General features: G+C 43.3%; 2 protein-coding genes across 2 annotated transcripts in view; both read left to right on the top strand.

Annotated features, from left to right (window-relative positions):
- The window catches only part of T265_08102 (hypothetical protein), a gene marked incomplete at both ends in the record, with an annotated part of 22042 nt that extends 19128 nt beyond the window's left edge, over nucleotides 1-2914 (top strand). The window contains 2 exons of the mRNA XM_009173809.1: nucleotides 1830-2421; nucleotides 2683-2914. Of these exons, the coding sequence (XP_009172073.1) occupies nucleotides 1830-2421; nucleotides 2683-2914 (824 nt within the window). The remainder of the gene's footprint in view (nucleotides 1-1829; nucleotides 2422-2682) is intronic.
- A 122-nt stretch (nucleotides 2915-3036) lies between these two features.
- Nucleotides 3037-26296, top strand: T265_08103 (hypothetical protein; the record flags this gene model as incomplete). Its single annotated transcript, XM_009173810.1, has 8 exons — nucleotides 3037-3100; nucleotides 5174-5385; nucleotides 8929-9164; nucleotides 11912-12068; nucleotides 12804-13155; nucleotides 20379-20474; nucleotides 21938-22270; nucleotides 25971-26296. 8 exons carry the CDS (start codon nucleotides 3037-3039, stop codon nucleotides 26294-26296), a joined length of 1776 nt encoding a protein of 591 aa, XP_009172074.1.
- Between the last annotated feature and the right edge of the window lie 823 nt (nucleotides 26297-27119).

Consider the following 27119-nt stretch of genomic DNA (forward strand, 5'->3'; position numbering starts at 1 on the left):
TTTGGGGAAGAATGGGGGCTTGTTTAGATGCCCTCGTACGCTCCCTCTTTCCAACCAAGTTTACACGAAGGCAACATTGCCAGGTAAAAGGAAAGTTGTTCTTTCATACAAGACGTAAAATTCTATCTTAACCCGTGTGTCTCTGTTTACCCTCCAATGTCATAAACTACCTGGATGGAATAACATGTCTTTACGGACCATCACTTAATATACCAATAGGATAGACTCATCGTTATGATACTCGGAACGGCGAATCTCGCACTTCATCTGACCATCAATGGAAGTGCTCAAAAATAAACTGTGTAGGTCAGTCATCATATACATACATACGACACATATTAGGACGGGTATGGGAAAATTAGGGAACAAACCCCATTCATATATGAGGTTTCGAGGAAAATTAGTATGCTCTTGTCGATAACGTTTAACGAGTGAATTTTGTTTGTTCGTTATTTCATTCGAATTACTGGTACGAGACCGACTAAATGAATGAATGCACTTTCAAATGTATGGATACGAAGAAACTTGCTCACCTGGAATCATGCGGTAGTTCAAGAATATAAATTATTCAGCACTCAGTAACATGAAAACCAGAGGCAGAAGAACGCACACCTGGACGTACATTAGAACAAAGGGGAAAGCTACGCTATGGAGCGAGAAGAATGTGTTTTTGGGGTTAGGGAAATAATTCAGTCACAATGTTAGCGAAATAGACTCATTTGTAAACAAATTTGGTTTTGTGAGAGACTCACCTAAAACCCAGCTGAATCTCTCGCTTGTGATGTTTTCAGTCAACATGTTGCTGCCTTGTAAAAGCTGCAAGTCACTTACACACGACTGGTCGCCTGGATATCGGTGGCGTGACAAGTAGACGCCCTGATTAGATGTGTAGTACCCAAGACAGTTAAGTTTGTTGAATGGGCAACACAGAACACTGAGGGAAAATAATATACTATGTAGTTTCGGGCAGTGTCGCAATCCGTGCAACTTCTGGAGCACGACCACTCTGATGACGTCTAACCATCTCGGGGGACAAACTTGTCCACAATGTGAATTTCTTCCTTTGGTACCCAAACGTGAGGAAGCGCGGCGCATGATGTTTACTTCTTAGTCCTTGCTGCGGTGCAGTTTTTGGTCAAGGATGGCCTTTACTTTCTGTCATCAAAATCCATCAATCATAAGCTGGATATTACCTAATCACAGAAAAACCATTCCTTGGGCAATGGTGCCGCCTGAAGAATTTATTTGAGGCGCAGTTGTATTGCTGACTGATGAAAACACTGAGTCGCTTTTAGTACAGTAGTTCTGAAATCCGAACTGAAAGATCGTGATTCATTGACTCATCTTAATCGTGAGTTGATAAATTTGGTGTAAGGACCACTGGCCTACGCAAAATCAAAGAATCCATATGAGGCGTCGCTGCGAACCCAGCTTTCCAACGCCTTGCGTTTCCCACCCGTCCGCCTACTCACGAAATTATAGTAGCTGGTACGCAAAATAATCCAGAAAGCATATTGAGGATCGACACGCAAAGACCGCTCAGTCACAAACGGTTTGAACTGGCAAACAAAGTCGTAAGATACTCCGTGGGTTTCTATTGCGCACACTTTATCCGGGTTTGATGCTGGTAATTCCAGGAGTAAAGCTTGCTTCAAATATATCCTTACAACAATAATAGTGATTCCTCGTAAAAAGGTTGCACATCAAAGATGGCTCAACTTAATCTTGATAACTGCTCCTGGAAGTTTGAGCAGATATTAGCATGACAAAGGTAAGAATTTACCTCATGGATCGGTATCTTCTTCCACATTCTTGCAATCCCTCACCAGGAAAACCTCTTATCATCTCAAGTTCCCCGGAAGTGAACTTTGTTGAAATAACCGATCTAAAGTCTTTTGCCCCAGATGGATCCTACCATCCTAAAACTGGTCTGGCTGGACCAACGTATCCAAGGTCTGCTTCAAGTGTTTCGTTGAACTGCACACTACTGGGTAGCTCAGATATGATCGTCACTTGGTATTATTCACCGAGTGACACGAAAGGAGCACTGGGAAACGAGTACAAAATCAATATGGATGATTACAACTCGGCGTTACGAAGAAGTCCGACGGAAAATTATATCAGTCAGAACAGCTCGAAAGTTACCAACCTTGACATTACTTATGTGGCAAGTACACTCGCCATCCCGTTCCTTCATTCTTATGATGTTCCAACTTCATTGTTGCGCAACTGGATGCAGTACCCATCCCTGAAATGCGATCCAAAGTCTATGCCGGACTATATTGACTGGACAGGAGAACCATCTTTTCATATCTGGAGACATTTAAATCAACTTCGACAGGCGGACGGGTTTTATCGCTGTGAAGCATCCAGTCGCCTAGGAAACACCAGCCACACCATGCGCATCAGAGTGCAAAGTAAGTGAATGACGCTTAATTAGCTGAGCACTAATTGAGCACACCCTACCAAGTACGTGAGGTACAGCTGATTTCCATGTGTTGAAATATTTGTGGCTCGAGTGATTTTCATGGTAGTTGATCAGGTGGCTGTTGATCTCTTAGCCAGTTGCCAAGCTCGGCGAACAGACCAACAGCCACCTGATCAACAACCAACAGCTGATGTCCATTTTATCCGTAATAACTATGGATACGTTGCAGTTTTCCTACCAAATGCATACCTTAGATATCCGACACTCTCGGGCGATGGGAATTATAACGAATTTTGTACTTTTTATTATGGGGGTTTGCAGGATATGTATTGTTCACATTCATATCACTCTCGTTTGAAAAGCGTCCTCTTGTGCTGGCGTAATTATTCTAGCGTGCCTACACCAAAGAGGGAAGCACTGGACTCGCGTTTCACTTTTACCAGAGCTCATCAACAGTACATTTTCTATGGCTGCGCCGAGGTTTGAGTTCCGAACATCTGGTTTGTGAGGTAAGCGTGTTACCACTACTCCACCAGCGCGCTTTGGACGCATCTGAATTTTGACGTCTGAACAGGCGAACGTGTTCACACTTGAGCGATGTGACTGGTATGCCCGACTCCTCGGACGATGATTTGGTAACTGTCCTGGTTGTGACGATCGATCGGCCCACCTGTCAGGACTTCCCAGTCAAGGAGCATTACATAAGCTTGAAACCCGCTGGACAACTTTCACTGTAGTTGTGGAGGTTGCGGGACATGTATAGTTCATTACTGTGAGTAGTCCAGATTTAATGTTCAGTCCCTTATAGGTTGATGAAACTGGGACTTCAAGCAGACAGAATATTCAGGGTTTCTCTGGTCACTTGGCAACAAGCACACTACCACCGTCATTAACTTATATTTCTGAATCGTATGATCGCACACATAAAAAATCGAGAAGGATATTTGGGAAATATGGACTGGAAAGAGGGAAACTTTCCAGTCGAATGCGTACGGCCGACCGTTTTTCAGCCAGGCGAGATGATCACTAAGAAACGTAGGACTGTTTGGTCTAGAAACACACGCGTAAAGTCTAAGAACTGAGGGAGGGCAAAAATTCTCAGTGCTTCTCAAGGAGCAATATGCGCTAGCGCAGTCAAGATTCGCATATCAGGCTCAAGGTCATACGGGGTCTGGTGTGAGTGCCAATGTCCAGGAAGAACACTTGGCGCCGTTTATCATGCATATAAACAGAGTACGTCCTTAGAAGATTCAAAATGGTGAGCAAAGAAGTCACTGGCTGTGTGCCCTGAGAAACCCTGGTCCATCAACGGCTTTCGCAAATTTTGGAAAGCAGGTATCTCGAAATGAAATCTTGATCGGTTCGTGAACCAAAAAAAACATCACACACAAATAAACATCACATAAGGCTGACAGGGTAGTGAAGGAAAACTCGACAGCTCCTTACGTCTGTCAGTTCGCATTCATCTTTTATCCGAGATCACCTTCACGTCTATCACCTTTGCTCAGCGCTCCTGATCCGCAGTTAGATGAGTTCTGATGAAAGATGCCAAAGTGCTATGATCCGATCAAAGACACTGTGCCCCTGAAGAGAACGACGCCTTCCGGGTCCGGTTGCAGCCCCATTCCGACCGGTTAATGTTCTTCCGTAGACGCAACCACCGACGAATAGCCTGCCTGATATGATTCCCCAATCGTTTGAGGTCTATTACAGTGAGCATGATCGAAGATATCAGCTTCCGTATTAGGTAGTTCACTGAAGGGAGATGCTTTACCCCATCGAGCAATTCCGGGAGCTTTCTCCGGTGGTTATACTCTCCTTTTCTTTAAAAGTGAATAGATTTAGGCGTCAGTTGAGCCCAAAGGATTGACTGACATTTCGGCAAAGCAGAGGGCTCAGCTGAAACCGCGGTCGCTCGATGTTACCTGTCCTTCTTTAGTTGCTCGTCATACCAACTCATTCTAACTCACACCCAGAAGCTCCAAGCTTTCCTTCCAACCGATCCTCTATTGCTACACACACGACACAGTCGTTAACAAGAGGAAAACCATCCACTTAGGTGGATATGATACTTCAGTTGTAGCATCGACAAATCGAGAACCTCATATATTGCCGTGCTAAACAATATTGGGAAGAGCGAATCTTCCTACCTCACTCTCCAGTCACAGCTGACCGAGAAACTGCTGCAGCAGACGCTAGGTGTTTCCGTTTTGTTGGCATAGTAGAGGCGTATTTGGCTTGGTGGATCTGTTTTCACTTGGTCGGCTCACGAAGGACTAACCAACGACGGCGTCGGGAGACAGGTTTCCGAGTGTATGGGAAGGTCTTGGATGCGGAAAGGTCCAGAAGCGAAGGCGCTTGCTCAGGTGTAATGATGGCAGACTGCAACTCTCAGACCAACGTCAGATCAACACTACCGAACAAACTATCAGAAAACTGACAATCGAGCTGTTAGCTTGTTCTAAAGAGCTGTAAAGTTACTGAGTCACTTACCGTAGTGAGCCTTGCGTCTGGAGCCAACAATCTTGTTTAACGTTGTCCCCTCTTTCTTGGTAGTGAGATGGCTTTTAAGTTCACATTTAAACAGGACAACAATAATGTCATGATAAAATATTTGTTTAGCCTTAAATAGACAGACCAATGGTTCGCTTTGTCTATTCGCTAACCACTGATTAACCAACGCTTGCCGATGCGGCGACTACAACCGAGGTAACACGTTTCTTCTCGATTTCCTTACACTGACAGCTGTTCCTGTGCCCCTCCCATCTCCAGAGGAATTGATAGCTTACGACACGAATCCTTCTGATTTCAAATCGAGATCCACTTTCATAGGACCTTTGATATGTCAGTTTGCAGCCAGGCCACCTTTGACCGAATTGACCTGGTGGCGCGAACAAGGTTCGGTATTGGGTCTCGTGCACAAAACCACCCTTCCTGAGGAAGAACCGAAGATACATGTAAGACCTATTTACTTCTGCATGATAAAAATGTTAGCCATCGATGTTTTCCCAAATAAAAGTTCGGAAATAGAAACAACATTGACACTGAGTGGTGATGTAAAAAATAAACGTCAATATCTTTTATCCTTCAGTATAAACAAGTGCACTGCATTAATACTTACGCTGAAAAGATGATAAATCTTTAACTGGCTGTAATGTTCAGGCACTTCATTCCGCACCCAGAATAGGTCTAGAAGCCGTGTTTTCATCCATATTACAAGCTCATCGAGAACTGTGATGAGGGGCAACCACAGAAAAGGAGAACCATTTGGTCTTTTTGGAAGTGGGGCGGAAAGCACATCAGATCCTGGAGACTCTAGAGGGGGACCTGCACATCTTCAGAGGGAGCGGTAGACCACTGCGTGTACAATACTGACCAGTGCGTGAAGAAAAACGCGCAAACATGAAAACAAGAAGACACATGAATAGATGATAAACGTGCTTTTTTCCTTGTGAGAACTTCACCAACTGGATGGACGGAAAGCTCACTGCTGGATGAATACAATATCTGCTGTTATCATATGTTGCAATCTAGATGGACTCACGTACATACCGGTTTTCAAACGCCTGCTTTCAAGAGTGCGCATTAGGCTTATGGGTAGTTTTGGGTGAAGAGAAATATTTCATGAGTTTCACCACTGTTCCAACCGAAATATAAAGCACATTCAGTTGGGGACTGATACATGCAAGAAATTTGGATGATATTCAGTATGATCTCCAGTCTGCATCAAAATATCTAGAGAAATGGTGCACAAAAGCTTACATCCTCTTGGTTTCACATGGAAAAAGTACACATTTCGGTATATAACACAGAGACGTCTCTGTGAATCAGTGCCAGTTTCACAAATCGCCAAGGTAGTTCACTTGAAGAACAAGGTCTCTTTTGAGATTTCCACACACCCTCATACTATCAGCGAACTGTAAGTAACTCACAAGACACTACATCCTGTCTAAGTGTCAGTTAGTCACACTCCTGATTAGTCGCTGGTGACCGGCCGGCTCAGTAATCTACTAACCTACTAGCTACCAACCCGGTAGCTATGAATTCACATCACCACGAGGACTTATGAGATGTGTAATACTCATTATTCTCAAAAGAATAAAACAGCCGTGCTGTGCTGTTTAGCTTTTCGGCTTTTTGTCATGAGTTGACTTCACTAGCAGGATGAAATATCAATTGAAATTTTTGAACCTCCTTCTACTGTTCCATACTTGTCCGTGGAAACGGAATTCGTGTTAACTGTGCTGGTTGACCTCTTATCTGTTGACCATGTAAGTACGACAGCATGAGCACTTCCCATTTGTAATTCTTCCCTAAAAAGCCGACCGAGTATTTTTTCACAGAATAATTAAATTCCTTAGACATTCACTGCAATTTATGGTCATGAATAACTTTCTCACATCATCGCTCGGATGAGGTTCCTGCCATCTCCAGTAGTCTGTCAAACATAGAAATGGTACAAACCATACAATATGAAACGTAAGCCGTTCTGTCAGAAAATTAAAAGCAATGAATGTGAGCTAATCACCACATTAGAAAGCAGAACATGGTTATCGTAAATATTTGTTGTTCGATTGAGTAATCAGCACGGCATCATCCAGCCATACGGAGAGTTTTTGAGTGGTCATCACTGTGTACACAGAAAAATTGGATGAACAACTATCTTCATGATGCAAGTATAGGGGAGGTTTCGCAAAATCAACGCAATCCCTACTTCACAGATGTAAAGCCAGGTCACGTGCGGAAGTGTACTCATGTAAGTAGCGAATTTCTAGTAGACTTTATCAAAATCAGCGGAAAAACCCTCACGGGTCATTAAAATGTTCTAAGTGACTTCCACTCACATTTCCAATATAGTAATTGGTGATTGAACAAGTGTCCTGTTTTATGCCATATACTCTTTTCACTGGCTTGGAAGATAGTATCATGAACAGCCGTCACTCGAAGATGTGTTCGTGAAATGAAGATTTTGTAACATGGCTCTTTTTCACTTTGAACTCCACACACACACACACAAATGCTCGTAGCAGTTTCGCTTGACTAAGGTTGGTTTTCTCTCCGAAGTTCCATCTGTTCGGCTGACGGTCGGTCGCATCTCATCTGCCAATTTCAGACAGCTCTCGATTTAAATGCCATTCGAGTGTCAGTTATAGCCGTTCAGGCGCCCACATTGGCACGCCACATGAATTTGCCTAATCAGTAACGCGTGGGTGGAAACATACCGCGACAAGATATCCGGCTGTTTTTGATCAATCCAGACGGGTTTAGCGGACAGTTTGATACGACGTGCTGTATGGCATTTTTGAATAAAGAATGAACTCGGTTAGCTTGTCACAGAAATTGTCAACAGGGAGAGATAAAAAATTACCTCACTAAGCTCGAGACATCTAGGTGTTTGATGCATAAACTCGCTGACCAGAAGGTTCGTTGTCCCGAACCTGGAATTTTTATTGCCCTGTCTAGTCTTGGACAACCTAACAGTAGCTCAGCCTTCGTCCGTCCTTTAGGCGTCGTGGCAGCTAAGCACCACTTACTGATTATTCGTCTTGCTTCAGGGTGATAGTTATCGAACGTTGTACTTCGAGATCAGAGCTGCTTTTCTAGGATGCAAGTTCTGAAATAAAGTACTATTTGGGTCGCATAAAAAATATGGTTTCGTAATGTGGATGAATTCTGCAGACTACCACGGAGGCACCGCACAAAATGGAAAAAATGTAGCTTGGCCAAACATCGAAGACCGAAATGTTGGGGAAAACCAAGGGAAAATCACCAACCAATTTCATTGCTAATCGTCTTCGTTTAAACGATATTCCATCATCACATTGAGACCAACATTATGTTGGTCCCCCGTTCCCAATTTAGTCACACCTGCTAAGCGTCGATTCGACCCTAAATACTCTTGCCCATTTAGAGAACAAAGTTCACCAGATGACGCATAGCATACGACAACCCTACAAATTCAGTCATGTCTTTTATATACCTGTACCCCGAATCTCGATGATCTGTATAGGTACTAGGTGTTACAGTTTCATTCACAATAGGTATACAGAAATAGGCGAACTTCGGACCACATTCTTACCAGTTTGTTGACTATAAACTTTTAAACATCTGTGATGAAGTAAAGGGCGGTAAAACCACATATAAAATGTGATAATTTCCGTGTCTGATACCATTATTTGCTTTAGGTTCCCATGTCTGTCGATTTGTAATTAACCGTTAGTGTATCGCGCCGTGAATTCGCTGTTTCACGTTTGCAATTTGTTGCTTCGTCAAGAGTGGACATCCTGAAATCTACCTACCAAATGGCTAAATTCAAAAGTGCCTCGTGGAACCATTTGTCTACATGGCCACTTTTTGATGGTCTGGCTATTTTTCTCTTCCGTCAGCTCGCCAGGACAATTTGCGCATCAAATCAAATGTTTATTTCAACTGTAATACATAAAGGCTTGTTTTTGGTTGTGAGTAGTTGATCACAATTAATTTTATAATCAATAACGCAGGAAACACGAGAAGCCTTCATCCTCACCGGAAGACCAGCGCTGTCTCAGTTCCTCATCTCGAAAGCTCTGGAACAGAAGAGAGCCCCATTGCATCAAAATCAAATCTACCCATCGGAGACCACGCTTTTTTCCGCTATGTGGATTAAAACGTCTGGGAGCATAACTGCAACTAATTACACTTGCGTGGCTTCCAACGCATTGGGAAATTCCTCTCAGAAAATCCAGATTGTTCCTCAGTGTAAGTCCTATCCCTATCCTGCTCTCCTGGTTATATATACATATATTTACTTTTCCACTTTTCCTTCATTCTTCTGTGTATTTCTGCATTTTTCCGGGTCCTGTTCCTGATGTTTCGCTTGTACACCGTCGTCTTGGAATTAGAACGGTGTGGACGATGCAATAAGTAGACCCTAATAATCGGCTAAGCCAATTTTTGCGAACGATTCATTCTCAAAGGATGTCTAAAATGCCACGAAACTCGGTAAGGTGCATTCGGCATCATATGGGGAATTTCAAGACAACATGGATCATCAATAGAAGAATATCACTCCAGGAAACCTTTTACATCTTCTCTTTGTGTAGTATAGGCTTGAAACGAGTTATCGGTGCTATCTTTATCTAAGTGGTCACCTCGTTCATACGAGACCTGGAAAAATGGATACATCTCAATTCTTTGACCCGTGCTTCATGATCGATAATTTTGCACAGGGTTCGATAAGAGTAAAGCCAGCGTCAGACAGTGCACAGAGGTCTTGACCGCCTTGCAATTCTGTTCGGGTTACGAGCCTTCTGTACATGGACCACCACGCCAGCGAATAAACTGACAAATGAAGTGACTCAAGTGTGCCCGAAAATTGTCTATGGTGCTCTACAGAAATGTAGCCGTATTCTTTGGGTCAATGCACCTGAGCCAACTGTATTTTGCACTTTCAGCATATGGGACGAACTTATTCAATATCGAAAGGCCTAGGAGTGGAAGTGTCAAAAATCTAAAACATAGCTGAGCTTCTTTGACTCAGCTGCACCGCAAAGTTGCTTCCCATGGAAGGGTGCTACTCGCATTGATTGCGCTTCTTGTGACTGCTTTGGTCAACCCACCGGGTCAGACAGAGAGTAAACACCCACGTGTCCTTCACATGTATTGTACAGACTATAACACGGACCAAAAGGGCGTGAGAAACTCAAAGGAATACAGTTAGGCTGTCCGGAATGAGCGCGTCAGGTGGGTCAGGCCAGATAGTTCACTTGACTATTGGGTTGGTAGCCTCAGTTTCCTCCCTTCCTTGATAAAAATCACGGACGTACGTCACTCAATTAATTCAGTTTAGGCGCCTCCGAAAAGCCAGAAAACCGATGAACGGCCCAGTGTGTACAGTAGGACTCAGAGTTACGCGCACGTTCTTATGTGTCCATAAACGAAATCAGCTTACTCCGGCAAGCTCATTGTGGAAAGGCCTCTGGATGCCGACCGACAGGGAACAGTACCTGCATCACGTGAACTTTGGATTCAGGCTTCAGAAACTTGACGGAACTCTGGCAAGTTTGCTCGCCGTTTCAGCTAAACAGCGTAGCTGACGCAGCCGATGAGCCCATAAGTGTCGCACTGCAAAGTTAACGCAGTCAGTGTATGCTGAAACCGCCGAAGCGGATTATGGAAAGAAGCTTCGCAAAAGCGTCAAGCTCCCAAAACGAAACGTTTTTATCTGAATGACCTATTGCAGATGTTGGTGTATTGTGGGCAGTGTAGGTACGACGAGGCTACGTAAAGTTGATATATCGATGGGACGACAAGGTACACAATACTAGCGACGCGCGTCCGCGGACTAGCTCTTTCCTATCAGTCTACCACAAACGTAGCATTCAGGAAAACGCCAGTCAGCGTAACATCCAACAACACGCACCGTAAAATCATCCGGGAATGGGGAATTAGAAGGTTTACTTGTCTGTAGCAGCTGCAACAGATTTACGATACCGATTCTCAGACCACACAGACATTTTCTATCTCGTTAACCCCTTGGTCAGTTTGCATCTGAATTTGCACGACTGGGTTTTGGGCTATACATGAACCATGCGTTTATGGGTTATCTGGAGCCTTTTTTTCATTTTTTTTTAATATTCTGACAGGAAGATAATATGATCAAGTACAGCCATAATGCATCAACCGGATTTATGCATAGCGTGCTCATACGCGATAACATCAGATTGGTATTAGAGTAGGTATTAGAGTAGATGGTTCAAAATGCCTACCGTTTGTCATCTACAAACAGTTCTACAAAGAGTCCATCCAACGGCTACTGGAAAGCGTGAGTGGTTTTTTTCCCAAACGTACAGTTCAGGTTTGGCAAACAACTGGTGGTTTTTTATATGGTGCGACGTCTGCGCCGCTGAGGACCTCTGATTTGAATACAGACGTTTCATGCTAGGGTTGACTGCCTGCTTCTCCCGTTCAGGATAACAGCAAACACTAGCAGACCTTTTTAGAAGTCTGGGCTACTCAAATCGATAACGCAGTACTAACGATTGAGCAACTACCTGAAATGTTTCTTGAAGGGAGGTCACTCCTCACTCCTCACTCCCGCGACTTGATTGACTGAATGCGGCGTTTGTTAATGAATTAACTGGCACCACCTAATGTGTGACCCTTTTGTCATGACAGTAAACTTGGTGAATAGACACTTTCTCAGTTTGACCACAAGACACCTGCAACATGAATTAATCAGATAAAAGGCAGTCTGTGCGTCATCCCACCTTGATTTATTTGAACAAGCATTTCACAGCACGTGGTGCTGAATTGTATCGCAAGGAGAGAACGCAAGCCGGTAGACGATCGCATGCACTTCTGTGAACACGTAAACCTCGATAACGAAGACATCCCGCCAATAAGGGTGCGACCCGCGAATATGCACTCATCTGCAAACTAATTTGGTTCTTTCGAGAGACTCACCTGGAACCCAGCTGAATCTCTCGTTTGTGATGTTCTCAGGCAACTGAATGTGCTGCACCAGGCCACCTCATGTTTCAGTCGATACGATATTCGAGATATCGCGATACATGTATATCTCTGTAATGTACTACTCATAAGGTTGCTGAAAATCCATCGACAGCCCACGACCGGTTTTGCCATTTTGGGGGCTAATCAGGTAGGCGCAGTCTCCGAGTTTCTGTCAATATTATGTTCTACTTGAAACTAAATTGCACTCAAACCAAATTAGTTTGCAAATGAGTGTATATTCGCTAATTTCGTGCAATTTGGTTTCAAGTAGAACATAAGTTTGACGGAAACCCGGGGACTGCGCCTACCTGATGAGCCCCAAAAAGGGCGAAACCGGTCGTGGGCTTTCGATGGATTCTCAGTAACCTTACAAGTAGCACATTACAAGGAGTGCAACCCAATTGGTTTGGCTGGAATATGGAGTGAAGTCAGGCGTCACACGCCCCTGATTTTTGAAATGTTTACATCGACATGGTTGCCTCCTGGGGGTGCAAGTGGAGATGTCTGCAGATTGCAGTCATCGTGATAAGCAGCAGAGCTGAGAATGATGCTACACCATCATTGGAGACCAAAGGAGTGCCTCGCAGTGAGAAAGAGAAAGCGCCCTTTAGTGTTGTACATTCGTTACTACTCTGTCAAGAGTGAGAGATCAGACTGGATCTTGAATGACCTCCTGTTCAAATTGAACAGTAAACTTGTGTTCCGTTGAGGTCATTAAAGCAATATTCTCAAACCTGTGGTTTGTTATCTCAAGAATTTTTGATACTGTAGGTGCGTAGAGGATTGTGTTATCGTAAGGTGACGATTGGCCAGTCAGTGTGTTTCAACACAATGTTTCTCAATGTTATGTTCACTTGTAGCACATCCGATCAAAGTCTCCAAGTTGTGGGTCCTGCATACGACATCGACTTCCGTAATTTTGACCTGGTCTCCGGGATTTCATGGAACCGTGTTGGACCTCTTCAGTGCTGTTAACTTCTGGGATTTGATAAAAGAGCACCAACACGGAAAAACTCTGAGACCCTTCCTTCAAAATCTCTTACAAGAATGGGAAATTGCAAAGCGTTGTGCTCAAACATTCAAGCTTGAATTGGTCGATCATGGACGTCAAAAGCAGGGCGAAATGTTGGGGAGATCAAGTTCAAATAGTGCAAAACAGTCAGACGATTTTGGAAGAAACACTGGGATACTCCATGCACTTTCTAGTGGACACTCAACAGTGGTCAACATTACAGGTAAGAAGAACCGGAAACGACTTGCTCCACGTCAGCTATTCGGCTGGTTTTCCTGGTGTTTCTGTGTCCCCGACATTTGGACGAGACTTGATCAGGCCTGGACTGATGGGTAATTAGGCACGCCGACTGATGTGCATCGGTGAAGTTGAAGTCTATGAGGTGGATCATAAATATCATGATGACTGATTTTCACTCTGGTCCCAAAGAGATGGTTGAGTGTTTCTGTAACACCAATTGGGGTGCGTAACACCTACCCAGGACACTCCATTCCCGCTAACTTGTTAGTGATCTGGTTGCAGGTAACTGTAGTAAAAGGGAAGGTGGAAATGCTCATACGCAATGTATATGCATTTCCCCACATTCATTCCGTCTGCATAACTTAACCCAACTTGTCGCCACTGACCTTACAACTCCGACCAGTGCACCCGAGATTGACATGCGTGTGCGTATTTGTGTGTTAGTGTACTCATGCACTTATCCACCTTCGGCCCCTCGTATGCTCCACCTATTCTGATTTGTTCTACTATGCTACCCAGGCTGTCGACCCTGCAATCCGAATCACGAGAGTGATCCTTACTCCCCGTCCTGTATAAGTGTTACTAATCCAGTCTTGAGAAATTGGGATGTGAGTAAACGTATACCTGGTTATGGATCACGTGGCTGTTTATCTGTTCGGCCACTCTGGCTGTCGACTAGCAGTGTTTTAATCACCAAGATGGGAGAAGTCATCAGTGCGTACCCATATGCAACATTTTGCAAAGAGCAAAATGTAGCCATTAGAGATATTTAGTTGCAGTCCAGTTGTAGTCCTCTATCCTCCGGCTTGACCTTCATGTTTGAGGTGAAACTTGATCATTCTGAAAAAATATTTCGGATCAGGATCGTTGTCGTTAGCCTTCAGGCGATCTTTTGCGGTCGCCCACCAGTAGAGAGAATAGAACTGCTGTCCTTTATGTATGCTAATACATGCAGCTTTTGTGCTAATGTTTGTCGTTCCTGCGAGCCCAAGACCCGTAATTCCATTTTGCGACTGCCGTTTGAGCTCTCCGGTTGACACAGTGCCATCCAACAGAGTAACAGCCACGAAGTCAAGCGAACCACATTGCTATCAGTTACCAATGGCACGTGTCAGTAGCTGACAACCGCTCGATTTGGAACACATTTGTGGATTCCGATCACGCGCTTAGCCGGAGTCACTGCTTTCTTCATTCAGTGCGAGATGTGAACAATTCGCCCAGCAAGTAAAAGACTGACAGATCCCCCGCGTTAGGGAAATTTACAAGAACCGTCTTCTGGACTCTCTTTCAGCTGCTCCCGAATCGGATATGAGTTCATGCTGTAACGAGATCGCCAAATTTGTGAACAATGTCGGGAGTTTGATTTGTGTCATGGGGCTACCACGTCTGTTTAAGCACTGGATATTAGACAACATTGGCACTGGTCATTGGCTTGTTCGCTGAGCTGGGTAATTTGAGTGCAAACGTTTCATCACCGATCCAGGTGACACTATCAGTGCGATGTTGGGGAGGAAAGTGATGTGTAGCGATGAGTTGGCGGTTGTGTGTGCACAGCCACCGGGCGGCAGAAGAATCTCCAAAATTCTTGAGTAGTGTGTTTCGCTGAGAAACGGACAGACGTATTTTCGGGTTTCAAGCGTTGTAACTGGTCGAGCTGTGGACGAAACTTACCCTTTTCATAGGTGCGGTCTTTATTCCTTGCTTGAGCGATTGATTGCTAAACCTGTGGGCTGATCATGTACCTCAATGAACGAACACCCAAAACCCAAAACAGAGTCTTTTTATTTGGACCCACACTATTATGCAGGTGTTCCCGCTTACGAAGAACAGAAACAGCACAGTGCATTTTAGTCCTTACACGTAAAAGCACGCAGACCTCTTAGTTCTCTTTAGAAGCAAACCCAAAAGTTATCGCCAGAAAACACTGGGCTTGGATAATGTGCTTCAGTTTCGAGGCATGTATAGCTTTCACTCGAAGACATGTGGTAAAAAATTCATGTTGTTTATGTATAGTGGTGCACCGGCGTGAGCTGATACACCTAAAAGCTCATGAGCCACAAAGTCTGCAAGGTGACAGAAACCCGATATCTGGGGAGCTAGTTTCTCTATGAGACGGTTTTTGGTTCCATAAGGTTGTGTTTCATGTCTTTGTCGGGTTCAGTGGCATTTTTCCAACTCCGATGAGAAACTGGCAGCAAAACTCAGAAGGTTTCAAGTGTCCCAAAATCTGAGATGCTCCTTGATGAGGGCATTCTCTTGTACTTTTCAGTGTCCCTTGGTGAGAACATCAATATGTTGAATACTTTTGAATAGCGTTCTCTAAAACGGCAATTTTTAACCAAAATTAGACCGATCCATGTTAGTTAGGATTGAACAAGGTGAATGCCTTGATCACCAGGTGTGCAGAAAGTTGCAATACTTGACTATAGAACCAAAGACTATTCATTTCATGGTATACCTGGATTAGACTGGAGCTAGACCGATCTTCATGAGACTCTACCACCCAAATAAAACCGAAAGTTAAAGCAGTGCTACAGTTTTCCAATTTCGGAAGATTAGTCGTAATCTTTCAGTGCCTATTGTAAACACTGAGCGGAGGTTTTTAGAAAAAAAATTGGATGCGTGAGCCTGTGGTTAACCAATTAACCCAGCTGCATAAAAGCATCCAGAACTGAGTACTACTATGGAAATTATTTTCGCTGCTAAACTATACACACGATCCTGCATAGATGCCACGGTTGTCAAGGCTGTCAAGGTTTGACATGACGACACATGACAAGTAGGAGCGAGAAGTACGGAGGTGTTGCTTACCAAATTTTTCTTTGCTTACTACATATTACGAAGATGAATCCATTTCTCATTTCCTCATAGTTAGCGTCGTTGAAGCTCGCTAAGTGAAACTTCTTTGGTGGTATGCTACGGTACAGTCATGTTCAAAGCGACAACAGAGCCTCGTGAAAAATGATGCCACAACGTACGCATGAAATGGAGAATGTCATATACTGAGGCACTGGAATAAATCACGATTATCGGAAAACAATGTTCTCATTGTGGAAAATTCGGGAGTAAACTTTCTTCTTGTCATACGTAGGAATAAGCAGTAACTGTACTTTGCGTAATCAACGAAAAAATCAGATTAGAGTGCAGGTATCAAGCGATGAAGAGCGGTAGGTTGTCATTGCCAAGCGACGCCGACAGAGGCTGCTGTATCTGGTCGGTCTCACTTAAAAAATTTCTTTAGCAATAAAACACGTCTCTTCGGTGCAAAATGCCCATGCTGATCTGAAAATATAGGGGTGGAAGTCCGGGATACTAACATTGGCCCACCCGTTCGTCTACTGATATGTTGTCAGTAGTTTGCACCGATCCTTTTGAAAACTAGACATCGATAACAGTTCTGTCCGGAGAACACGTTGCCCCTATTGAGCTTGCAGAAACGGTTCTGTCGAATCGGCAATGGATACTGACGCGTCTACAAGGTATAATCCAAGTCTAACTAAAAATTTTAGAAGCGGAATGTCAACAATGGCGGCCGTTGTAACATCTCATGTTGGATAAGTTTTACGCAAAGACAGGCAGATAATCTACAGACTTAATGGGTACATTCTACGACTCTGGCTGTTAAATCCAGCCATTGTCCAAAAAGTTCACCGTGCCTGTCACAGTCTTGACTGTACAAAAATGAGAAACTGCCCTAAATATTACCCAGGATGGCTATTTCGTCATCACTTTTATTGAGGGCGACGTAAGAGTGTGTGCAGGTTTCCCGTAACATTCCCAAACTTTCACCGAATTAGTTCTAACGTCGGATGCCGTAGTGATATGAAGAGTCATTTGGGCTGCCACTAAAAATGGCTTTTTTCGAATGTAGTGGTCACATTGTATGACTATCCCTAGAGAAATATACTCATTTATACACCTGTTTACTTCCAAATGGGAAACTCAGTTGAACACCAGCTGAATCTCTCGATTGTGATAAGCCCCAACTGAATTCACGACGTGGAGGCTGCCTCGTATTTCAGTTTGTAGGACATTTATTGTGTCTCTGTATTTTTTCTTGGCAGAGAATGCTATTCATGAAGTTGTTTTCGCAGGGTTTTCAAGAATCTCATGAGTAGTAGGTTCCATTTTATTGTCTCCTTCTTCGACCGATATCTGGAATATTGCTATGTAACGGAGCTTGAGGCAGTGGCTTTTTGTATTTGGCTTGGTCGCACAATCAAAATTGGTGGGAATAAAAGGAAGAAAACACTAAAAGAGCCACCTTCCACAATTTTAACACACTAACGGTGGTCAAATTGACAATAGAGTGTTTCCTGATTAAAACAAACCGGGGGCGTTCGTTTTTACCTCGGATTGGATAACCTAGGCCATCTTCATTAGATTTGTGGAGGGCTTTTATGCAATAATACCGACCACTGAATACCGACTTCCGTTCACCAAGTGCGCCACCCAGTTAAGAAGCTGTTTCAAAAAATATTCTCATAATGTCCATGTTATGACACAAAGTTAACTCCACTCTCGGATTCTCAATCGGACTCCAGAAAAGCGGTAGTGACTGCTTCCTTTATTTGAGGCTGACTGGCCCTAATTTAGAAAGAGCGGCTTCTGTCAGTATACTACTCTCTGTTCCTGGGCTCTCAGTGTCTCTTACCTTTCATGCAAGAGCTGAATTCATTCTTTTGGACCCCTACGGTGCGGCTGGTATGACCGCTATGAGTTGCAAAACAACACCGTTCAATGTGCTTGATCTAACTGAAGAAGTAACACTGATTAAAACTCGCAAGCAAGCCAAATAACCGCGCACAATGACTGGTTGACTGGAATATCAGCGATTAGGCTGAAGCATTAGGACCGATGGGACTCACACCATCAATGGTACAAAGAGTCATTCCGCATTTGCCTTTTCTCATATTCAGTCGACAAGGTCGCAATTGATCGGTTTGCCGAGCGGAACAACTGGCTCGCAAACTTTGTCAACACGCGAGAGGACTCGTCAGTGCCTGGTTAGGTGGTAATATCATCATATTTAAATTTAGTCTATATGGTTTCCGGGACAAATCTAATGGAATCACCTGGTCGGTTGTTTAAAGTTTTCTGATACTCAAACAACTAATCAGGTTGACGCAGTTAGGTACTCTCCAAAAACTATATAAATGCGAGCAACAGTGTAGAGTAAACTTTCCCAAGCGCGCAGTGAATATATCTCCTCGCACGGTAGCGAAATGGCTATCCGTTTGCCAAACTAGATGAACGAATCAGCTTTAGCCGGGTAAGCGGCCAATGGACGCAACAGAGTTAACAGTATCTAGACATTTTGTTGTTGACAGTATGAAGAGCGTTGGAAATTTCAATCGAGGTTACATCTAACAAGCTAAGTCATTTCATGTCGAAAAGCCAAGAAGCACTGAACAGCAGACCGCGTTCCACTACTCTCTTGGGCAATTCGTAACTCGCCTCAGTCTGTCAGCTTGTAGCTGCAATTTAAGCTGTTTGGCCACGAACGGCTGAAGAACGATGAGATTAACTCGGCTTTGGACAAGCTATAGTGTCTCTCTTCCTCAAGTCATGTAATTCGCATCATTTATTCACATGTCAACTGGCTGCCTGAGTGACGAGTTTTCAAATAGAAGGTTCTTGCCCACTGTGAATTATTCCTCCTGTCAATCTACTTGTGTTTTGTAGATAGCATGAGAAGGTTCGAAAAACTTGATTCGGATTTTGCCCTGGAAGAAAATTCAACCCATAACAGAAGGCCGAAATACATTGTGTTTCGCGAAATTTCCGCATGGGTTGGATTCGGTTGCAAGACAAATGCAGATTAGCCTTCTATCGTTACATTTATTTCATTTTGTTTACTAAAATCATTCGTGACATATGTGGTCCTCGGGAATACAGATGAATACACAACTTATACGACAAGCCGATTCCCCTCAACCCTCAAGGACTATCATACGCGTTGCAAACACTTTCTTATACTGTACAGTAGATGAAGTTACAAGTTAGCTGCTTACCTTCAACACTGCAAAGGGGGAGACCTGCAGCTGTGTTTGATACACGGTTTACGATTCTGATAACCGCTTGGAAATTTATATCTTTCTGTGGACAGTTTTTCTAAGAAATCTATGAAGGAATCATTATTTTGCAAAATGTACTTATTTTCACATGATTTGAAATTTCATGGTAGACTCAAGTGAATCCAGCCGGCACTCTCGTTTTAGCCGTTCACCTGTTGTGCGCGAAGATACGGTGAATAGCACAGCTGTGCCCGAGTGCGTATTCGACAATTTCAGATGGTGCGGGCGGTAAATCTAGTACTTATCACGACCATATTCATCATTATCATCATCGCCGCCATCACCATCACAGTCATTATCATCATCATTAAGCCCAAAATCCAATTGGTTTGTTGTCGTTCCAACTCTGAAAAACTAGCGGCATTGAGAGGTAGGTTTCGCCTTTCGGAACATACACTCTGCGAAGAATAATGTGGTACTGTAACAGAAAGTCGTGGAACGAGTTTTTTTTACACCGTTTTCAATCATGATCTTATAGTGTAGTGGAGTTGTTGTAAACATAACTGTTATTTTATGGCGAGTTTCGAGCATTCGCGAAGAATGCAGAATGCAGACAAAATGCTGTTTCCCTGTGCACCGATTTTCTTGTAGCTTACATGCGTCACTCTTAGTTTTTGCATCATATATATATATATATATATGTATATGTAATTATGTAAATGCCTCATAGAGAGTATAAATTCACACAGAGTGAAACTCCTACCTGGGAATTTAGCTTTCCGCGCGCCAGTCAATCAGTACGTGACCACGTGACGTGGTTTCCCTAGTGGGAGGGTTAGTGACATTATACTCTATCTAAGAGCGAATCAATCGCACGCTGGTCAGCCACCAGTGGCTGGAAGGTTATTTGTTCAAACAACTAGCTGGGAGGTGGCGGGTTCGAAGTTCCCTGGAATTTCATGAGGTGGGCGCTGCTAATCACCACAATAAAGATAAAACAGCTCTGTAGTGCTTCTCGGATTCCGAGGTGAACTGGCTTCAGTTGCATGGTTAAATTTCCATAGAAAATCGTGAAAAACTTGTAACCCTGTAGGTATGCAACAGTACATAACATTTTCAGAAGAAAACCCTAAAATACTTACAGCAATCGCTCCCTTTTTCTCTTTTTCCTTCATTGCATCTGAAAAAGGACTACTTCCATCTCATGTTTATTCGGCAAGGATCATTGCGGAACACGGAAACTCTCGTAGTCTCCCATCAGATCGAATTATTTTCATAACCGATGGTACGTCCTGTTCGTATTTATTCACAGCCTTCTGGCATAAAACTGGGTTACTCATTGAAATTTTGCGATTAGTTTGTTTTCATTCAACACCGCATCTTCGTGAACCTGTTCAAATTTTCTGCAACGCCATTACCCTGTTTTGTACGCTTGGGTGGAGCAACCCCAGGTCGAGAGCGAAATTTTTTTTAGCCTTCTACTTTTAGCAGAATCCGCTCCAAGCACAACACCTGAACTACGTTCGGGGAGTCGGTATTTGTTCTTTTTCATTCTGTATAGAACAGAGCTGTCAGTTAATCATTCAGTACATAATGCCTGTTCCGGTTCAAATTGAAGAAAAATTCAAATATATTCATATGTAGCTTGAAGCCTTCAGACTAGTCTGACAGAATATTTGGGGCTGACATTGCTTCTTCGATTGCATGGTGCGTCACTCTGAGAAGTATACACGCAAAGTGTTTGGCTCAGATATATGCACAGACTCAAAGGTTTGTTGAAGGTGATTGGTGTGTGCGATCGATGTGCGGAAGGTTTTCCCTTGGTTAGCCAGGTGACCAAAAATAAGTTGGCTGACTCCGTTTCCGGTTCTTCTGGTCTGGTTTTGAAGCCTAATTATTCTCGATTCGGTCCGCCGACCGCGCCATCTGGATGTATGATATGCTTCAAATCAGAGTATAGTTGCACCTTCGACAAGTAGTTTTCAGGTTTCAGAGTAGAGCGGGCGAATACTATAGGTACTACAAGACAATTCTGCCAGGAACAGTCATATGCTGTTTACACTGTTCATACGGATCTGCCTATGCACTCGATGTCACAACGTAGCACAAAGGACGGCGGCTGTCAGTGACTTTCGAGTGCTCCTGTACAGAACCGGAGTGGACGACTTATTGAGTGGGAGTGAAATCGAATTCGGTTAGGCTATCTTACCTAAAAGTAAAAGAACCGTGCAGTAGCTATCAACGCAAATGTGTACACCAGTCACGTGTTGTCTCTTCTAGCAATTCATTTCCATAATCTGACGCACTATGCATCAAGTTGAGAACGCGGAATCATTCCGCGGCACGACTAAATGCTGATGGAATAGTAACTGTTCTTGATTCTCAAAACGGCGTCTTTCACAAAAAGCTTTGTGTTTTGATGTGTTGGTAAAAAACACCTCACGACTACAACTTCTTTAGTGTGGGACAAAGCACTTTCAAATTTCCAGAACTAAGAGTACATTAATGTAGTCACTTGACCAATTGAGACGCTTCTGTCTATACAGAAACCGCTTTCCGAAGGCCGCTTTCCGAAGACGGTCTGTTTTGAAGTTTAACGTTTGTCCACCAAGTGTGCTTGTCGGGTCACAACTGTGTTCAGCAACCAGTTCAGAGGTCACAATGTGCACTATATGGAGACTGTTTCAAACGACTTGTAGCCAAGATCGCGAGGTCCAGTTATCTTTTTTATTCCCACCCTGTTGTCAGCCTATAAACCCACGAAACCAGCCGGTATCGTATTTGACAGTGCGCAGAGAGCTCTTCGCATACCAAAAGAAGATCCGGCAGCATGTGTCAAAGTTCAAGTTTCCGGTGATGGTGGTCGAACCTGGCAGAATGTGATACCATGGAAACATCAGCTGAGAATGCTAAGGGTGAATGGGATTGATGCCTCGCCTTATCACATTGGTTCAAGCTGTGCACCACTTTCATGGTCAGGGGTGACAGAAGTCAACTTTCTGATGGCTGGAGTATATCGTGTGCAGTACTGTGACATTGCGAATCCGGAAGAGTGCAGTGAACCCGTCAATCCAAAACAAGGTAATTGATTACTTTTTGGAAGTTTCTGTATCATCCAACGTTTCGGTTACAGATTTGTCCCATCGTGTAAGCAAGCTCGACCATAGATTAGGTGCTTTTTCTCTGTATATCTGTTTGTGGGGTTCCTCACTAACGTTTACGATGTGGGAAACCCATTTGTACTTTACTTCGTTAACCGCACTACTTCCTTGAGAGGAGTTCGCGAGAAAGCGCGTCTGTTCGAGAAAGTGGAAATACTTAAGTGAAAAGAATATACCAGTCGGTAGACTGCTAGTCTAGCGAAACACTTTCCGTGCTCAGTGGAACAGTGTTGAACCTATTCACATGCATTACCCATATATATTGTCCATCCATGTGTGTAATATAGAGTGCTAAATAAACCATATGGAGTGTACGTAGCGAATGATCCCAAACACGTCACGAAGTTGTCAGTTAAACTCTTCCAGTCTTTCTGCTTAGTCATAGCTTGACACAAATGTCATGACATCCGCACATTTTTCTAGTTAGTACAAGCTGTCGGCAAAAAGTGAGTGCATTCAGATGTTTTTTGAAACACAGTCACAAGCAAAGTCGTTTATGAATGTTTGGCCAAGAATTCTGTAAAACCTTTGAAGCATTTCACATGACAGTCAGTGATGGTGCGTTGTACTGATATGTAACTTCCAAGAATTACCACCTATCAACCATTCAAATAAGTGGAAATGCAATTTACTCCATCTCCTCATCTGGTGCTACAGCTGACTGCAGCGCCGAAAATCTGGAGGGAAAATGAAGTCACCAGAATTAACGGTCTTTTGTTTCTTTGAGTTCAAAACTGTCCTACCGATTAGAAAGGAATTTGGTTTAGACGAGCAACGTATGAAGTCCTATGTTTTCATCTGTTTCATACATACATAAGGCACATTAGTGCAACACAGGTGGGCAAATCGGTCAAGAAGTGAGGCGCTAAGCTCCCACTTTTGACCGAAGATGACATAGTATCCAAATGCTGAGTTGAGTACAGCAACCCGGTTCAGTTCGTTTTAAAGTGTTGGGCATACGTGCAGCATGCAGCCTCACCACCTTCCAGCTGAATGTTCTGTACTGAAATTACGGCGCAGCTTGGTAAGAGTCAAGTGTTTTTCAGAAACACTTATATTTGAACATGATGCCATTGAACCAAAGGCCTTGGTCAAATGTTGAATTTTTTTTTCAAAAATTCGAAAATAAATCGTGGGGACCTGCAAAGAACAAAGACTATGGACGTGTGTAGCAGTAGTTTGGCTATGAAATGCCTTGTACCGAATAAATCACCATCAGCACTGCTTCAAAGAGGCATGTCGTCTTCTCAATGTCTTAACGGTTTTGTGCGCACGATTGTTAGATAGGGATGAAATAGAAGCGGGGTTACTCTTCTGCTACTCGATATAAATATCGGTTTAGATTCAGATTTACATATCGGGACAGGTGTGCACTTCAGTTCCCGGGCTTTTATATCAACGTGAAAAACTTGGACGAGGTCAACAGATGTTTCCGCGCGGTAAAGTTTCTTAGGGACGATTTAAGATGCTTTATAAGTTGAATGAGTCGAAGACGTTCGTGAAGCCCAGAAACACTTCATTCAATGGTCAGTTAAGTTTGTCATATTTGTCCTGTATTAGTCTTCCATATGCGATAATAAAATTCGAAATTGGGTCTACTCAAAATCCAACATGCAGTTTAGTACCATCTTGCTCAGTGATGCTAGCACCTACTTGATTAGACGAGACATGGTCCAATTACTTACCTAATGTGTGTAAACCATTTCCGTGATTGAATTCCATTATCCATTAGCTTTTCTCCCACTTGAACGGGGAAGATGAATCGCACTATCGAAATCTCAAGGGATGCCTTCCAAAATACGTGGGAATCGGTGTCGATCGTCTCACCTTGAGCAGCCCTATGGACAGGGTTTACACTGCCTACCTGTTTTACAACAGTTTGATTGCTGTCAGAAGTTCGTATACTTCAAATAGGTCAGTCATGTAGATCTTCATCGAATGTTGGGGTAAATGAGCCTGTGGCTCAGATCCACATCTTCTAGCCAGTTGGATAGTGCTCTAAAGCGATGGTTCCAAAGTTTAGGAATTCGGTCGGGTTTACTAAGTTTTTTACCAGTTTATTTGTGTTGCACAAGCCCAAGTTCATGCGCTTTCGGTTTTTGGGATTCACCCAGTCTGAAAAAGAATTTCGTGACAAAAAACAACCCGCATACAATCGGAATCCCTCAGTTGGCCTACTCCATCATTCATTCTTCACTCTCCACACTGTTCTGTCGTTTATAAGTTCCGGTTAGGCCGTTCTTTATGGCAGACTCGTGACTGTTTTGGCCAAAGTCAAATTCTTCTCTTTCATTTAGGATAGTCTCCCTTATCAAGTCATTCTCGCCTCCATCCATCTCTTGGGCCAGTCGTATCCGCAGTTGCTGCTTAGATGTGCGTGTGCGTTTTGAGACCCACCGACACACGTACGTGCTTCGAAGTTGCTAATCTGAGAAACATGTGAAAGCTTTGCGGTAATGAAGTTTTCTGGATCTCCCACCCTCTTACATCCAATCGAAATGAGTTTCCTCCCAGTTCTTGATGACCTAGTATTCCAACTGCGACTCGCACTATAGAACATACTCGTTATTAGTCCGGATAGCAATAAGCTCCACAAATAATTTTCTCATCAGTGTTTTGTTGAGAATCTACGATTGTCTAATTCTGCGTGATTACTCCTTAAATGAATTCACGCCGCAATGAGATTCCAACTGCCGGATTCGACAAGCAAACCATCAGCAGAGTGGTATGAACCGCAGATCTAGCCAACTCGATTCCTTTGGAAGCAGCCACTTTTTCTGGTTCCACAGAGCGGTTTTTTTTTACCCAGAGAGCTCGCTTTTAGTAGTTTTGTTTCTTCAGGTGCTTTGTCTTGCGCAGAAAATTCGAGTTCGTTATGAAAGATTAACAGTATGTTTCCAGTACCAACCTGCGAAAACAAAGCCTATATAAAAACAGCTGGAAAGGCTATTCATCATGAAACATCGATAGAAAGACGCTCCTAAAGTAGAAAAGAATTATGGTGGATGGTACTTTTATCACTCTGCTGATTTCACGGAACGTTTGACTGTGAACAGCAAGACGGACAAATGATACGATTTTAGAACTGAGATGTATTGGGTTACTCATAGCCCGCAAAACACTGTTCAGCGTTCGAGTTTCCACATGTGATATGTTGTGCTACTGCGTAGACTCTCAGCAGCCACAACTCTGTCGTTCGACAGTGCAGCTTACTGCACTCTGCTTCATACCGCAACGTTTAGTCCAAATAGTGAAAATCACAGGGAAATACACAAGAATGAAGATCAAATGGTGCGACAAACGCCTTTTGGTACGTTTTGGGGACTGAGGCACATGTTGTCTAATAATATCGCAAATACTCAATGAATACGTTAGGAAAGATCAGTGATTGCAGATGGCTTAGACACTGTTTGGAAATTCAGTTTGCGATGGGTCTGCTACGGTTATGTGCGCTTTTGCGAGACCCGAAGTTTGTGCATGAACAATCCTGGAGGATATCGAACCTGACATTCTCAGTTTGCGTCTGCTACGGTTATGTGCGCTTTTGCGAGACCCGAAGTTTGTGCATGAACAATCCTGGAGGATATCGAACCTGACATTCTCTACTCTTCATCCCCTAGATCTCCCAGTTTACCTTCTTATCACCGTCGGTTGCCTTTGCATCTTGGTCGTGGCGGTCCTTATTGGCTTATTCGGTTACTTTATCTGTATTCGCCCGGGGCGGAGATCCAAAGCATCTTGTTCATTTGCTATGCATCGACAGCCCTGTTCAAACGAGGCGTCCTCTTTGATTCATGGCATTCCTGATACCGATGTACAGTGCAACGATACGGCTTGGACTAGGTCTGTTCGAGGCACCATACCTACAGAAATCGTACAATGGGACCAGCCGCTGGACGCAGTTGCCGACGTGACAAACAGGAGCATTTGGAACAACAGCAACTAGGATGAAGCTGTTCTGACTTCCCCAAAATGACTACCATGAAATTATATCAGTGTGGCCTTGAAAGTAATTGCTTAAGCACTTTTACAAGTGCCAATTTATTGACATTGTAGAATGTTGATATCCATCTGGTTCTGTCTATCGAAATAAATTATGTCTGTATGGCATAACTTGTTGGCGATGAGATGTTATATTTATCCCGTCAAAACGGTTGTAACCATCAAAACTGACTTTGTGTGCTTTAGGACATTAGTGCTCTTTTTAGTGTGTGGTCTGTTTGGTAAATACATTAACAAATCAAAAACGGATTATGAGGGAAAAGAAACTAATGTACAGTTCTCACAAAGATGGGACAAATGAGCTACCTAATAAGCTGTGAACATGAAATCATTCCAAAGCGAGAATAAGGAAACTACTCACAAGCTTGCTGAAAATTCTTCAACAGCAACCTTGTGAGTAGTTTCCTTTATGAAAATATACTGCGATATCTCGAATATCGTGCCAACTGAAGCATGAGGCGGCCTATGAGCAACACATTCAGTTGTAGAATATCATAAACGAGAGATTCATTTGAGTCTCTTGAGAAAACCAAATTGATTTACCAATGAGTATACTTCTAGAGATTAAACTTGTTTACTCTTTTAGGGTTTCTACAGTCAGTATGTGAAATGAGGAATTCTCACTGGTTTACATATAATGTGATCACAATGCTTGCAATATATTTTAAACATTCTGGGATGAAATGCATCCGATGACAAACGACAGGTCAGACGAACGCGTCTATTTACTGCAACATAAAGCTCTACCAAACGGATTCAAACGGTGA

The sequence above is a fragment of the Opisthorchis viverrini genome (assembly GCF_000715545.1).
Source record: "Opisthorchis viverrini unplaced genomic scaffold opera_v5_202, whole genome shotgun sequence".
NCBI lineage: Eukaryota > Metazoa > Platyhelminthes > Trematoda > Opisthorchiida > Opisthorchiidae > Opisthorchis > Opisthorchis viverrini.